The following is a 14,961-nucleotide window of genomic DNA, read 5'->3' as shown; positions in this document are numbered from 1 at the left end:
GAGAATTGCACAACCCAGGACCTGGCATGGAGACTGCCCTCTCCCAAACTGCCAAAGGGTACCTCAGAGGATCTGATCCCCCAGAGAGAATGTCAGGAAGGAGGCCATCTTTCAGGTATCTAGGGCCCAGGTCATTTAGGGCTTTAAATACTCGTATGAGCACCTGCTTGCCAGTTTTCTTCTTTAATTTAATTTTTATTACAGATTTTCTTGTATAGCAAAGGTACATTTAGCATCTCTGTTTTCCATTCATAGTCTTTTTTCACAGTTCAGTTCCATTCGGTGTGAGACACTGCTGTTGCAGACATCGTATGCGATTGGGGGGAAAGAGGCAGGGAGCAAGGGAGAAAGGAGGGGAGATATTGGTCTTTCATTCTATTGCATAGTGTTTGTGCAGGGTTTCTGTGTCAGGGTCACGTGAGTAGGTCCTTTATTTATTTATTTATTTATTTATTTATTTATTCATTCTTGTTGGCAGTGCAAGAGATTAGAGGGTCGGTACATGGTTGGTACATTCAGTTGGTTGCAGTCTGGTTTGTTTGTATGTGTGAAACGGTGGGGTGGGGTGGGGGATTGGGTCAGATTAGCCATATCCATTTGTACGCTGTTGGAGGGGTCAGGTCATTGTCCTGTTGAGCTGTATATGTGATAAAGGGGAGCCACACTGGTGTGAAGGCACCCTCTCTTGCTTGTGCCTGTGCTAATTTAATTTTGTTGGTTAACGTTTCTAGCAGGGCAGTTTCCCACACAATTTGGTACCAGTCATGCCCACCAGGCAGAGAAAAATACAAAGCAATGCCAGGTTGAATGTATGTATCTGGGGTTGAAGACCAAAGGCAGACTGGCTGGCCTAGTATTGTTAAAGACAAGGTTGCCAACTGATCAAAAAGAAACTTGCCCAGCCTGCTCTGTAAGTCAATCAGGAGGTTGATCTTTGCACGGAGTAAATTTGAGCACTATCATTTGTCAGTGTTTACGGGTGAAGCTTATGTTAAAAACAGAGCAACCCTGGCAGGAGTTTGAACTCTGCTACTAAGTTTGATTTTATATGTAATTCTATTGTGCTTCTCTCTGATCTTACATTTCTTTCCTAACAAATAATGTTTCTGACTGGTAGCTAAAAAAACTTACCCATGATGTTCCGTGACTCTAGCTTAAAGTTATCGGTGAAAAAATAAAATAAAAGCTTTGTCCTTTGCCAGAACACGCTATCACCTTAGACACCTGTATCTTCCTAAGAGTTAAAGATTGGTGCTATGAGACTACAACAGTTTAAGTGCTGTTTTGGGCCTCATGGAAAAACTGTATCTGTTATCATCTAACAGTGATGGCAGCAGATGGTGAGGTTAAGGAGATTAGGAGTAGGAAGTCTAAAGTACATCACATCCAGCTCTCGGCCTGTCAGACCTCCATTTTGGGAGACAGAGCTAATGGCCACTGCACACTTCCAGGCATTCAAAGATAAGCCATCCTGTTTTACTCAACCAGTTTCAACTAAGATGAAAGGCTAATGCCCAGCTCCATATTCCAGACCACAGGGTCAGATACACAGGTTGCGGAAACACAGACTTTTCAGATGTGACCTCTATATTATGGGATGCACTCCCTGACCATATGGTCCAGCAGCACATCTCCTACACAGCATACAGAAAAGCATCCTAGAGATGCCCCAGTTTTCTCTTTACAGTAGTGGTCCTTGCAGCTAACATTACAACAACATCATCAGAACTACATCAGAAATAGGAAACCAGCCAAGGAGACTGTTGTAGCACCAGATGAAAATTAAGTAAAATAACTACTGAAAGAAAATAGGGAGATTGCAAAGAAACTGGACGAATTATTGGCATTAGTCTTCACAGAAAGCAAGCCCATAGGGAAATTCGTCTTGCGAAGCGCCTCGAAAAACGGAAAACCCTTTCGTCTAGCGGGTTTTTCGTCTTGCGAGGCGTTCGTCTTGCGGGGCACCACTGTATGGATGACATACTCCTGTTCAGATGCAACATCATTGATTATCTAACAAAAAATATGCAACCTGTCCGTGGCTTTCATACCATAAGATTGGAAAGTAGCCCATTTCACACCAGTATTGAAACAGTGTTCTTGGGAAAGCCTGGAAATCACAGATCCATGCACCTGATGTGCTTCTCAAGTAAATTGGTAGAAAGCACTACTAAAGTTTTTTTAAAAAAACAAAAAACAAAAAAACAGTGCTTGAAGAGAAATCAGCAGGACTTCTACTATGGGATGTATGGTCCAACCAACATTTTTTAATTGTCTGAAGTGGTTCTCAAGCATGTCCATCAGCTCACCTCTATCTATATAGTCTTGAACTTCTCTAATGTTTTTGATGAGGTTCCTCACCAGAACTTGCTGAATAAACAGGATGACTTATCTTATGGATTGACACTTGATCAAAGAAACAGGAAACAGAGGGTGGAAATAAATGGACAGTTCTTGAAACATAAGCTTTGCAGTCCCCAAGAGTTATACTGGAATTACAGTGGTACCTCGAGTTACAAACGCCTCAGGTTACAAACTCTGCTAACCTGGAAGAGTTGAGAACTTTGCCCCAGGAAGAGAACAGAAATCGTGTGCCCCATTAGTGAAAGCACGCCTCTTATTAAGAACAGTTTCAGGTTAAGAACGGACCTCCGGAACGAATTAAGTTCGTAACTAGAGGTACCACTGTACTTCACATGCTCTATCAGCTCTGTGTGTTGCCTCCGTGGAAGGCCTTTGTTAGGCAGAGCCAGCCCTGACAATGCAGCTTGTTTGCTCTGCTCAGCTGGGGGTTGGAAAGGCGCCTGCCTCCCAGCTGAGCCTTAAACTGCAGCGGGGATCACTCATCTGGGGGGCAGGAGCAGTTTAAAGAAGACAAGGGAGGAAGAAGCTGTATTGGCCCAGCCTTACAGCCTGCTCCTCCATATGAGGGGCAGAGCGACGGCAGCTTCGCCCAGCAGTAGATCACAGGTGAAAGCACTGCTGCTCCAGAGTCCATCCAGGTTGAAAGCAGACTTGACAAACAACTAAATGGCACCATGAGCAAAACCCTTGAGAACGAGAGAAATTCTGTGTAGTGAGGATTGGGCCTGGAATTGACAACAGCTCAGGAATGCAAATACAGTGGTGCCCCGCAAAACGAACGCCTCACAAGACGGAAAACCCGCTAGACGAAAGGGTTTTCCGTTTTGGAGGCGCTTCGCAAAACGAATTTCCCTATGGGCTTGCTTCGCAAGACGAAATATCTTGCGAGTTCCTGCGGGTTTTTTCCCCTTCCCCCCCCCTTTCCTAAGCCGCTAAACCGCTTATCAGCTGATCCGCTAAAAGCCGCTAAACCGCTAATAGCGCTAATCCGCTAAGCTGTCAATGGGCTTGCTTCGCAAGACGAAAAAACCGCAATACGAAGACCCTCACGGAACGGATTAATTTCGTCTTGCGAGGCACCACTGTACTGTATTAATCGTTTCAGAAATCCATCAAAGCAATGCAGAATCTGTAGACAAAAGTCAAAGTACTTTCTTTTCACCAAACCTGTTAATAAGAACAACTGCAGTCAAAGAAAATGAGTTTTGCCTGTGCCTCACATCTCCTACACTGAAAATGACTATTCGTGGTAATCTTAAATGAATTATCACATCGGCAACTTTAAAAGTACTCAGTGCTTTCAAGTAAAATGAAGGAGACATTTTTGTTTATTGTTGACAGATGCCAGATTAACTACCTTTTAACATATTTTCACCACCCCTTTTGTTTTGCAGACAAGGGGGCTGAAGAAGAGAAACAGTGCAGACATTTCCCACTCTTCCAAGAAAAAAAATAAGTTTGCTTTAGAGTTTATTTTTTGAGAACACACCAGGTTAAGTACAGCGGTACCTTGGGTTAAGAACTTATTTCGTTCCAGAGGTCTGTTCTTAACCTGAGACTATTCTTAATCTGAAGCACCACTTTAGCTAATGGGGCCTCCTGCTGCCGCCGTGCCGCCAGAGCACAATTTCTGTTCTCATCCTGAAGAAAAGTTCTTAACCCGAAGTACTATTTCTGGGTTAGCGGAGTCTGTAGCCTGAAGCGTATGTAACCCGAGGTACCACTGTACTGCAAAACCAAAGACTAGATTCAATAGAATAGAAAGGAGTGAGCAAAATTTCCACAACCAAGAGTGGGGATATTACTTCACCCCTTGACCAGAACTACAGGAAAGCCAGCGACCACTCTTCTAAAGCTGCTTGACACTTGGGGGGGGGGGTAAGCTTTGGGCCAAAATGCAGCATATAAATAAACCATGACATAACAAAGAATGAGGCAAGGATGATGATAATGAAGCAGGAGCCAGAATTATCTGTGTGGGTTTCTGGCACAGCATTGCGTCCCTCTTCACAACACTGCCTCTCTAATCCTGAACATTGAGAGTTGGCCGAAAAGGAAAGTCCCCTCCCCTCATCCCAGCTGCATCATGCCAGATACAGCCAACGCTTTCTGCCGGGGGCCGGTCCACTGTCCTTCAGACCTTGTGGTGGGGCCGGACTATATTGGGGGGGGGGGGTGAACGAATTCCCATGCCCACAAATAACCCAGAGATGCATTTTAAATAAAAGCACACATTCTACTCATGTAAAAACACGCTGATTCCCGGACCGTCCCGGGGCCGGACTGAGAAGGCGAGGAGGCCGCATCCAGCCCCCGGGCCTTAGTTTGCCTACCCATGTGCCAGACCTTAGGCAGCTCTGCCTGGGGGTATCAGGAACTACAGCAATGCTTTGAGCAAGAAAATGAACGCCTGATGATATGCAATACCAACAAAATTGATTGTGCACTCGAGTACCCTGAAGAAACGCTGGCATTGGGGAGCCACACTAGTGCCACCAGGGTTATGCCAATGTAACCCTGGCAAACCTCCATTAGCAGAGGAACCAGACTTGGGCAGAGCTGGGAAGGGAAGAGGTTGGTAACCTCAACTCCCTCACATAACAGTCCTGTCTCCAGGGACAGCCTAACATGACTCCAGCAAGAAAGAGTCACATAAATTATTTCCCTTCAGAGCCCAAAATAACGTCCCCATTGCTTCCCACGCAGCCACAACTGAACTTAAGATTTCATCAAATTATTATTATTATATTTATTTATATCCCACCTTTTTCCCAGGTTGGGACTCAAGGAGGCTCACACAAATTAAAGCAGCAGTGATAAAATACAAAAAGCTAAAAGCATATAAAAGGTAATTGTCAAAAGGTAATTCAACTCTTAATAGAATTAAAAGAATATTAAACACAAATCTAGTAAAATACAGATACTAATATAAACAGCACTAGTAAAGCCCTTTCCTTAATGCAAACTCTGTTGTTGGTCACAGCTCAGCCTGCAATATATAAATCCCAGACAGGTAAACCAAATCGCATGTAATCAGTAAGTAAATAAACATGTTAAAAAATAGCAAGTGGGACTGTGTTGGGCTACATCACTGGCCTCATGCCTAGAGCGCAGAAAGGGGAACTCTGGTGAAAAGGGACTTTGCACAGCCTGGCTTGAGACCAATGTGCTCTTCCAACACTTGTGAACACTGACTTTTCTAAAGCCTGTAAGGCAGGATGGAGAAGCTCCATCCTGTAGACCCAATGACGACCCACATGGGTTGCAATTTGTCCTAAGAAGCTGCTTTCGCCAAACCACACCTACCTGCGCCACACCCAGAGCCAGCCCAATGCAGTTTGACACCTGAGGCAAAGCACAAAATGGTGTCCTCCTCTCTGCCAGGGAAGGGGTGAGTGAAGATCTACAAGTATGGAATAAAGATCCACACTGGGATCTGCTGTACCTGTGGGTCCTGCCGCATGAGGCAGTTGCCTCACCTTGCCTCATGGGTGGCTGGCCCTGCCCACACCTGAGGCAGGCAAGAACATGGCTTCATAATGGGGCTTGCTAACAAAGCTGTCTAGAGTCAACTGTGAGCTCCACTGAAACTGGCTGCACATCAAGAACTCTCTAGTGCAGCTGAGGAGACAGCACAGCTCTTTCAAGCGCCAACATCACCCAGTTGTGAGCAACTGTGCTTTCCAAATACTATGGAAGCACCTGCAAGGGTTTTGAAAGTGCCAACAATCAGCTGATCATCAGTGGTTGCAAAGGGTTGCGCATTTGCCGTAAACCATGAAGTTAAAGGAAAATGAGTTGCCTGACGTCATTGTACTGTCAAGTGATTGGCAGGCTGATGGTGCTGTTGATCTGTCAAAGTTGGCCCACGGGTGGAAGAGTATAGCATCCCCGCTGCAAGGCTTACAGATCTTGAAGTCCTGAGACACAAAACAGTGAACAGGAATGTCCCCAGACTCCTGCAAACTGGGTGGAAGGACTAGCATTCCACACAGGTAACCAAGCAGGGAGCATTCAATATGCATAATACACAATACAGTAACTCAATACTGTACAGTGGTACCTTTCTTTAAGAACAGCTTAGTTTATGAACAACTTGGATTAAGAATGCTGCAAACCCGGAAGTACAGTGGTACCTCGGGTTAAGAACTTAATTCGTTCTGGAGGTCTGTTCTTAACCTGAAACTGTTCTTAACCTGAAGCACCACTTTAGCTAATGGGGCCTCCCGCTGCCGCCGCACGATTTCTGTTCTCATCCTGAGGTAAAGTTCTCCACCCAAGGTACTATTTCTGGGTTAGCGGAGTCTGTAACATGAAGCGTATGTAACCTGAAGCGTATGTAACCCGAGGTACCACTGTAGGTGCTTTGGTTTGTGAACTTTGCCTTGGAAGCAGAACATGTTCCACTTCCTGTTGAGTGTGTTCCATTTGGAAACTGAGTCTCCCGTTGCTATGGGAAAGCACACCTTGGTTTAAGAACGGACTTCTGGAACAGATTAAGTTTGTAAACCAAGGTACTACTGGATACCGAAAAGTGGGAAGGGAGCTGTTGGGCATAAAATATATAACATGCAAGAAAACAACAGACTAGTCACTGAACAGTCATAGAGAACAGCTCATATACACTCCAGTAACTGCAGGGACCATGATCTTTTGAAAACAATGAGCATGTTCAATGTCAACATTCCTGAGAAACCCAGGGCTGCATTACAGTTACTTGGGCTTAGCCTGAAGTAAAAGAGATGGTCTCCTCTTCAGCGCTCTCCAAGATGGTTCAGAGTACTCTCTTTAGAGCACTTAGCTCTCCATTCCATCCATACAGACATCCACATTGCAAAGCCACACAGAATTGCATTATTGGTCCAAAGTTGAAGATACCAGCAAGATACCTTTCTGATATTAGTGGACGCAGGATTATCTATTTTATTATTAGCTTTCTCCATTTACTGCCAATGTGGCAGAATGGGAAGGGAGCAGCTATTTTCATATGGTGGAATTCAATGACAGTCCTACTCAGAGTACACCCATTGATGGGCATTACTAATTAGGCTCATTAATTTCAACCTCTATGTAGTAGCACTTGGCTGAATAAAAACCATCCTGGTAGATTATGAAGACCTTTCCACTCATGGCACTTTTAACGAACAAATTATTGGATTTTAAGGATGGCTGGCAAGCTGTGAAGGAGCCCAGGGTATATACATCCTTCTGCCAAACTAGAATCTGTAGTAACGGAAGACAGCAAAAAGTTGGACTACAATGACCAACACTGCAGCAGCATCCCAATGAGAGTTCATACACGCCTAAATTTCCAATTCAGAGCTGGCCAGTTGTCATTTTTTAAAAATTACTAATATGAGCAGTCTATCATGAAAAGGTTCTTATGAGGATCTGTTGGTGGCGATGCCCAACTTCTGGATAAATTGTTAGTCTGTGGCAGGTCAGAGAGTTTTGTGAGAAGGTACAACAGCAGCAAGGATACTTATTGCAAAGTATTGGAAGACACAAGATCTACCCACCCGGGAAGAATGGCAGATGAAGGTGATGGATTACATGGAACTGGCGGAAATGACTGGCAGAGTCCGAGACCAGGGAGAAGAGTCGGTACAAGAAGATTGGAAGAAATTTAAAGTCTATCTACAGAAACATTGTAAAATTAAGGAATGTTAGAAGGATGCTGGAATGAAGCTATGTGGTTTTAGCAGTAATGTTATAAAGGATTAAGTAAAAATGGATTATTAACAGGTCAGAATGTAAAGTTACAATATATTAAGATAAATTAGTAAGATAAAAACAAAGAAGGAAAGGATTTGCTGAAACAACTAATGAACTAGAATACAAAAAAGGGAGGTGTGAGGAGGTCAAGGAAACAAGCAAATGATAGATAAGATATGGAAAGATGGATTTGTTCTTAATTGTTTTTTATTTTTTTCTGTATTTTGTATTTTCTGTTTTCCTTTTTCTTTCTTTTTTATTCTTGTAACTTTTTGAAACACCAATATTTTTTTTTTTTTTTTAAAGAGAGAGTTTTGTGAGAAGGCTGGCTAGACTGGCCACAGTGTGTGTTAGGGGCTCTCTGCATGTCAAAAGGAGCTCAGGAAGACTGCTTACAGGTCAGAAGCGGCAACTGCAGAGAGTCTTCAAATCTTAAGCTCTTCTAAATAGGACTTTGTGCACCCTCCACTGTTCCTTTAATCTTCATCAATGGTATGTCTTAGACTATGCCATTGTCCTTGGTGCACTTGTGGGCTATGATAAAAGCAACAAAGGAAAAATAGACATGCTGCTTTTAGAATAATTTAAACTGAAAAGCAGCTTGTCTCTTCAGCAGTGCCAGTGGCTCCAGTGAGAACCTCAAACACCAGAGGGATGGCAAATGCATGGAACCAAAATGGAAAGCTGCTGGGGAATGGTTCAAGTTGTTTCCCCACTCTACGGGTATAGGGTAAGACAATGTGTGGTTCTCAACAACAAAGAAACCAAAGCATGGTTCTCAATGGAACAAACTTTAAAAAGCAGTGGTCTGCAACCAGTTTGCTCATACCATCTCTTTTCTTTAAGTTTGGTTGCGTTCATGTGGTTTCCTCCCAAACAAGAATATCCAGATGTGTCTCACCAGTGATAATCAGAAATAAGACTTGTACAGAAGCAGTGACTGCATTAATTGACTGCAGAGAGGGCACACATTTCTAACAAATCAGAAAGATGTTTTCCAAACGGCATCAGAGCTTCATCAATGGGAATTGCATGTTCCAGAGAAGTATTTTGATGCAGCACCACAGAAAGTCATTATGGCTACAATCCTATCCACACTAAAAGTACTCCCCACTGAAGACAATGGGACTTGATTCCAAGTAAATGATGGTCAGAAATGTCTTTGCATGCATGGTTATTCAGAGTGTACCCAAATCCTAAGAGCCATCTGAGTGCTTAAAAAGGAGGCAGATGAAGACCAAAACCCAAGTGTATGTACAGATTGTGTTTACTAAGGACATAGATATATGGAACATGATCATTCCTAAGTAGTACAGCAAAAAAATGAGCCAGTGAGCATGTTTATTCTTAATTCAATAAAGAGACAAAAAAGTTGGGGACTTCCGGGTTAGCGCCTCCGGCAATGGCGGAATTCCTCTGATCGGGAGGAACTTGCTCCGTGGAATTCAGGGTCTGGCCGCCACGGCGAAGGCGGAGACCCACTAAAAATCGCAGGCGGGAGAAGCCTGTGAACGTGGGATTCGGCTGGCACCTTTTGAGCCTCCCCTACTCAAGGGGAGACCTGTTTTCGGGGATCCGGAGCGATGTGGGGTGAGCGGTGCGGTGCTTCGAATTGACTGCTTCTTTCACAGAGTGAAGCCGCATTGCTGTTGCCGGAGAGCGTTGACTTTTTCCTGTGGACAATTTGATTCTAAACAACTACCCGTGAGTAGAACGGAAAATTGGATTTTTAAACGTCTTAATTTGGCACCGAAACGGGGAGGTTTCAAACAGGAAGTCCGCCATCCCCTTTTGTAAATAGATTGAAGCAAAGAATTTGCAAGCTAAAGTCTTGGAAAGGCCTATGTAAAGGATTAAACTTCCATCGGCTAAAATCATTAAACCCCCCTTGGAGGCAGGAGAAGAGGGGGGAAATTTTGGATCGTGTAAGCCTGCAGTAGAGAGTGAAGAAAGTTGGATCACCACCGCTCTGAATCTGGAAATGGACTGCTAGTAAAACTGACGTTTTTGGGAAAGTTCATTGACTGTGACAGTTAGTTAAATAAGAGAAATACATTGCTTTCATTGTCTCCTTCTGCGTTTAAAAAGGAGTAAAAGTAGCTGAAAATTGAAACTAATTTTACTGCTTGAACTGTGCTTAAAAGGATTGATACAAACAGAAATTGTTTCCCTCTAGAGGGAGCCTTTGAAATTGTTACAAGAGTTGGGCTGGTGGAATCTCCAGCTGCAAGAGAAAACCGTGAGATTGACCTTGGATTGCTTGAGAATGTCGACAGAAGCCTTAGTGATTGCACTATGCAAGATAACTGAGTCATTGGAACAGTGCCACAAGAAGACGGATGTGGTGAATATTAAAATTGATATTTTGGGACAAAAAGTGACTAATTTGGGACAAAAAGTGAACATCTACACAGAAACTATTCAGGAACCGATACAGGAATCTACTCTGACATGCCAAATGGTGGAGAAAGCGAGGGAGAAAGTTGTGGTTGTTGAACCTAAAGTAATACAAGTGGAGAGGGAGAGAGCCCCAGCCTTACAGAGGCAATTTGATGATTGAATTCAGAGAAAGTCAGATTGGAGCCTTGCTTGGACTGGAGAAGGAAAGTTGGATAGATCACCTCATGCAGGGATTTACTGACCTTTGGGATCTGGACCTGGGTCAGGAGGAAATTGGAGTTGTGGGGACCTGCAGAATTGGAGGGACTTTGAAACACGTCCTGAAATATCTTTTGGATTTTAGTTTTAACCACGGAGATGTGGATGACATGTCGAGAAGGAATAAAAACATTGTTAGGTTGGAGCTCCCCCAAGACCTACTCTTCAGCATCAAAGAAAGGAAATTAAGAACTAGATCAGCAGAAGACAAAGTAAAGTGTATGTATAAATACGAAGAAGATTTGCAGAAGGGACCTGGAAAAGAGTTAAGAGCCTCGGACAGAAGATCGCCAGGTTGATGGACTATATGGAATTGACGGAAATGACTGGCAGAATCCGAGACCAGGGAGAAGAGACGGTGGAAGAAGATTGGAAAAAGTTTAAAGTTTATTTACAGAAATAGGGTAAAATTAATGAGTGTTAGAAAAATGTTGGAATGAAATTATATGGCCTTAGTAGAAGTGTTATAAGGAGTTAAGCATAAATAAGTATTATAGTATTAATGGAAATAAGGTTAAAATAAGTTAAGATATTTATATGACAGAAAATAGTGAAAGATGGAAAGGATTTGCTGAAACAATTAATAGAAGTGGAATACAAAAAGGAAGGTGAGAGGAAGTCGATGAAACAAGGGAATGAAAGATAAGGCATTGAAATGGTATGATGTATGTTTTTAAATTGTTTTTGTTCTGTTTCGTTTAGTTTAATGCATTAATGTTGTGTGGTGTATTGTTTATATACTGTATTGTATTGTTTTTTCTTTCATTTGTTTTTTTTCTTCTTTTTTCTCCTTTTCTTTTTCTTCTTGTTTGTAAGGTTTAGAAGTAATAAATATTATTTTTTTAAAAAAAGTTGGAGCAGGGGTCAGCAACCTTTTTCAGCTGTGGGCCGATCCACTGTCCCTCAGACCTTGTGGTGGGGCCGGACTATATTTTTGGGGGGAAATGAATCAATTCCTATGCCCCACAAATAACCCAAAGATGCGTTTTAAATAAAAGCACACATTCTACTCATGTATAAACACGCTGATTCCCGGACCGTCCACAGGCCAGATTGAGAAAGCGATTGGGCCACATCCGCCCCCAGGCCTTAGGCGGCCTACCCCTGAGTTAGAGCAACTAGTACACAAGGCAATGGAAGCCAACAGACTTTCAAACTATTCAGAGTCTGTAGATAGCCAAAATGTGAAGGAGGATGAAGAGAGCAGAATGGAACAGATGGAGTTATAAAATATAGCACTGATGATTCTCGACACTTAAATCCAGTAAAAACCAAACACTTCTCAATGCTGAATGCCTCTTCTGTGTAATGGGTCCAAATATGTTTGTGTTGTTTGGCTGATCTGCAGAACTTCCACTCACTCTACATACTGCCATCGTCCTAGCTGACCAGGGTACTGAGATGCAACTCATAAGAACATGTGCTGGATCAGGCCAATGACCCATCTAGACCGCATCCTGTTCTGAGATTATCCAGCCAAACGCCTGTGCGGAACCTGAAAGCAGGACGCAAGCTCCAGAGCACTCTCTCCCCCCAACCCCTGGGAACCCACAAGGCTCCCCCTCTGAGTTTTTTATTTGTGCCTTCAAAATAAGTTCACAAAGGTTACTGCTCTGTAACATTGTTTTACACATAGGCACACAAACCCATTAGTCATTTGTGGTCTTTGAAAAAGTAGAAAGCAGCTTTTGTGAAATATACCTACAGTAAAAAAAAAAAAATGCAACTGGCTACAAACTGCTATTTTTTCACTCCTGGTTTAGAGATCACTGTGAAAGTAGGCTGCTGTTTTTTGTTTTTTTTCCTAAATGTGCAGCTCTATAATGTTGCAATGCCTGACATAAAAAATGCTTCAGGGCACATGTTTTGCCTGATTTGCACACCAAGTCACTGAATATGCACTTTAAAAAGGCAAGACTAATGTAAGACACAACTCATTTTGTAATTGTAACACAGAGAGAAACAAGTACTGCAATAGGGAAGAAAACCTTTCCTGAGGAGTCAAACCGTGAGCCTGTATTCAGAATGCTTTGCATACTTCTGGTTATCAGATTATAGCTGAAGAAAGTAAAGCAATGACACCCATGGCCAGCAGTTGCAGTCATTCACTGAAGCCACACTTACTAGGTCAAAGGTTTCCAAAAAGAACAGGCACAACAGGATGAGCACACTCCTAAAAGAGCCCCCACCATTCCAGTTCTACAAAACTTTGTGGATTCAGCGTAATAGATGGGAGTCTGGAACACAACCCTCTCAATCCTGCTGTGTCAATTCAAGGAACAAGACTGACAAGCAGTGGATCCTTAGCTGGAATCTACTTGGACCTTCCACAGGTGGAAGGCAACAATGACTGAGAGAAGAACAAAAAAAGTACTTTCCTACTGTTAAGATAAGAAGCCAAACTAACAGTTATCCACCTTTGGCTAAACACACTATCTGGGAGAATCCATGTAATTATTAGCAACTTAAGTCAACAGACTACTGATTCAATGGAATTGAGCTAAGTCTGCCTTTTCAATTTTGCAAACACTCATGAAACTTTGGAGTTCAAATTTTTGTTGCTTTGTCAAGCTCCATTCACACAACTGCTTCAGTCCAGGGGATCTTGCAGCCCTGCTTGACACACAGATCACATGAAGCCTTGAGCATAAATTCATCAGCTTGGGGCAGCTGTGGCTTTTAATTAGCCAATGTTGACTTTTAGCCATGCTTTCATGGGCTGAGGCAGTCATGCAACCACCAACAGGCACACAGAGAATCCTGTTTTGATGTTTAAACACAAGCATTCCAGAAAGGCCATAGCAAATGTCACAACCCAGGCCACATTAACACGGACTGACAGTCATGCAGTCGCCGGAGCCTGTGACAGCACAGCAGTAAGGGAAGGCGGGCGAATTAAAACCCATGGCCCACAAGTTACATCATGTGACTCCCTAGCAGAACCAGCCAAATGCATCCACTATTTTTACTGCCCTCATTCTTCAACAACTGCTCAGGGAAATTTTCCCTTTCTGAAGCTTGTTCTGATCTTTCTCTCTGGAAAGATTCAGGCCAGAGGCATAATTTAAAGTTGACTATCTAAACTGTAAATAATATACCCACCTTCAGCAGGAAATAAAAGTCTGCCGATATCCCATCAGAAGTCTGCTCAAAAGAAATGAAATCATACTTTACAGTTGCTGTATCTAGGTCTACCATATTTGGGAAGCACAAGTTGTCTGATATGCAGTGTTAAAGGTAAAGGGACTCCTGACCATTAGGTCCAGTCATGACTGACTCTGGTTTACACATAGGCACACAAACGCATTTCGCTTTATTGGCCGAGGGAGCCGGCGTTTGTCCGCAGACAGCTTCCAGGTCATGCAGCCAGCACGACTAAGCCGCTTCTGGCGAACTAGAGCAGCGCACAGAAACGCCGTTTACCTTCCCGCCAGAGTGGTACCTATTTATCTACTTGCATTTTGATGTGCTTTCAAACTGCTAGGTTGGCAGGAGCAGGGACCAAGCAACGAGAACTCACCCCGTCATGGGGATTCGAAGCGCCAAGCTTCTGATCAGCAAGTCCTAGGCTCTGTGGTTTAACCCACAGCGCCACCCGTGTCCAGATATGCAATGTTTTGGATATGCAAATTGTAGATTTATGAAGCAGACATCTGGGCAGAGCAATCCTAACCCCTACTCTGTGGTGCAGGGATAGGATGCTGCGGAATGTCCCCTCTAGGGCAGGAATGGCCAAACTTGGCCCTCCAGCTGTTTTGGGACTACAACTCCCATCATCACTACCTAACAGGACCAGTGGTCAGAGATGATGGGAATTGTAGTCCTAAAACAACTGGAGGGCCAAGTTTGGCCATGACTGCTCTAGGGGCTCTGCTGGTGGTGTGGACCTTCACTCAGGTGCTGCTGTACCCACTGAAAAGTTTAGTTAACCTAAAGCCCCAAAGAAGAGCATTACACTGCCTAGAATTGGTGTGCTACACACATACGCACACACTCCACTAAATTGCTGGAATAGATTATAGGGCTGCTATGGAAAATCTGCTATTGCACATCACCCCAGCCCCAGTTAGGATTGCTTCTTTAATTATTAGCATGATGAACTTCCAGTATTTCCAACAGGTGCTTTACCTGTGCAGCAAAAAGAATCCCTTCAACAAATACATCAGAGTGAGCCAGCCAGTCAGCCATTGAACACTCCACAGTTTTGGTCCTAAGGGACCGCCA

At 43.4% G+C, this 14,961-nt stretch overlaps 2 protein-coding genes across 5 annotated transcripts in view; one reads left to right on the top strand and one right to left on the bottom strand.

Annotated features, from left to right (window-relative positions):
- The window catches only part of CXXC5 (CXXC finger protein 5), a 68,179-nt gene that overhangs the window by 34,572 nt on the left and 18,646 nt on the right, over positions 1–14,961 (bottom strand). The window lies entirely within an intron of this gene.
- The window catches only part of STING1 (stimulator of interferon response cGAMP interactor 1), a 157,802-nt gene continuing 152,488 nt past the window's right edge, over positions 9,648–14,961 (top strand). Inside the window, exon 1 of the mRNA XM_079983626.1 lies at positions 9,648–9,669. Coding sequence (XP_079839752.1) covers positions 9,663–9,669 — 7 coding nt within the window. The 5' untranslated portion in view covers positions 9,648–9,662. The remainder of the gene's footprint in view (positions 9,670–14,961) is intronic.

The sequence above is a fragment of the Podarcis cretensis genome, assembly GCF_951804945.1.
Source record: "Podarcis cretensis genome assembly, chromosome: 7".
Classification (NCBI taxonomy): domain Eukaryota; kingdom Metazoa; phylum Chordata; class Lepidosauria; order Squamata; family Lacertidae; genus Podarcis; species Podarcis cretensis.
The sequence above is the reverse complement of the archived record's forward strand: the minus strand, read 5'-3'. Positions and strand labels throughout refer to the sequence as shown.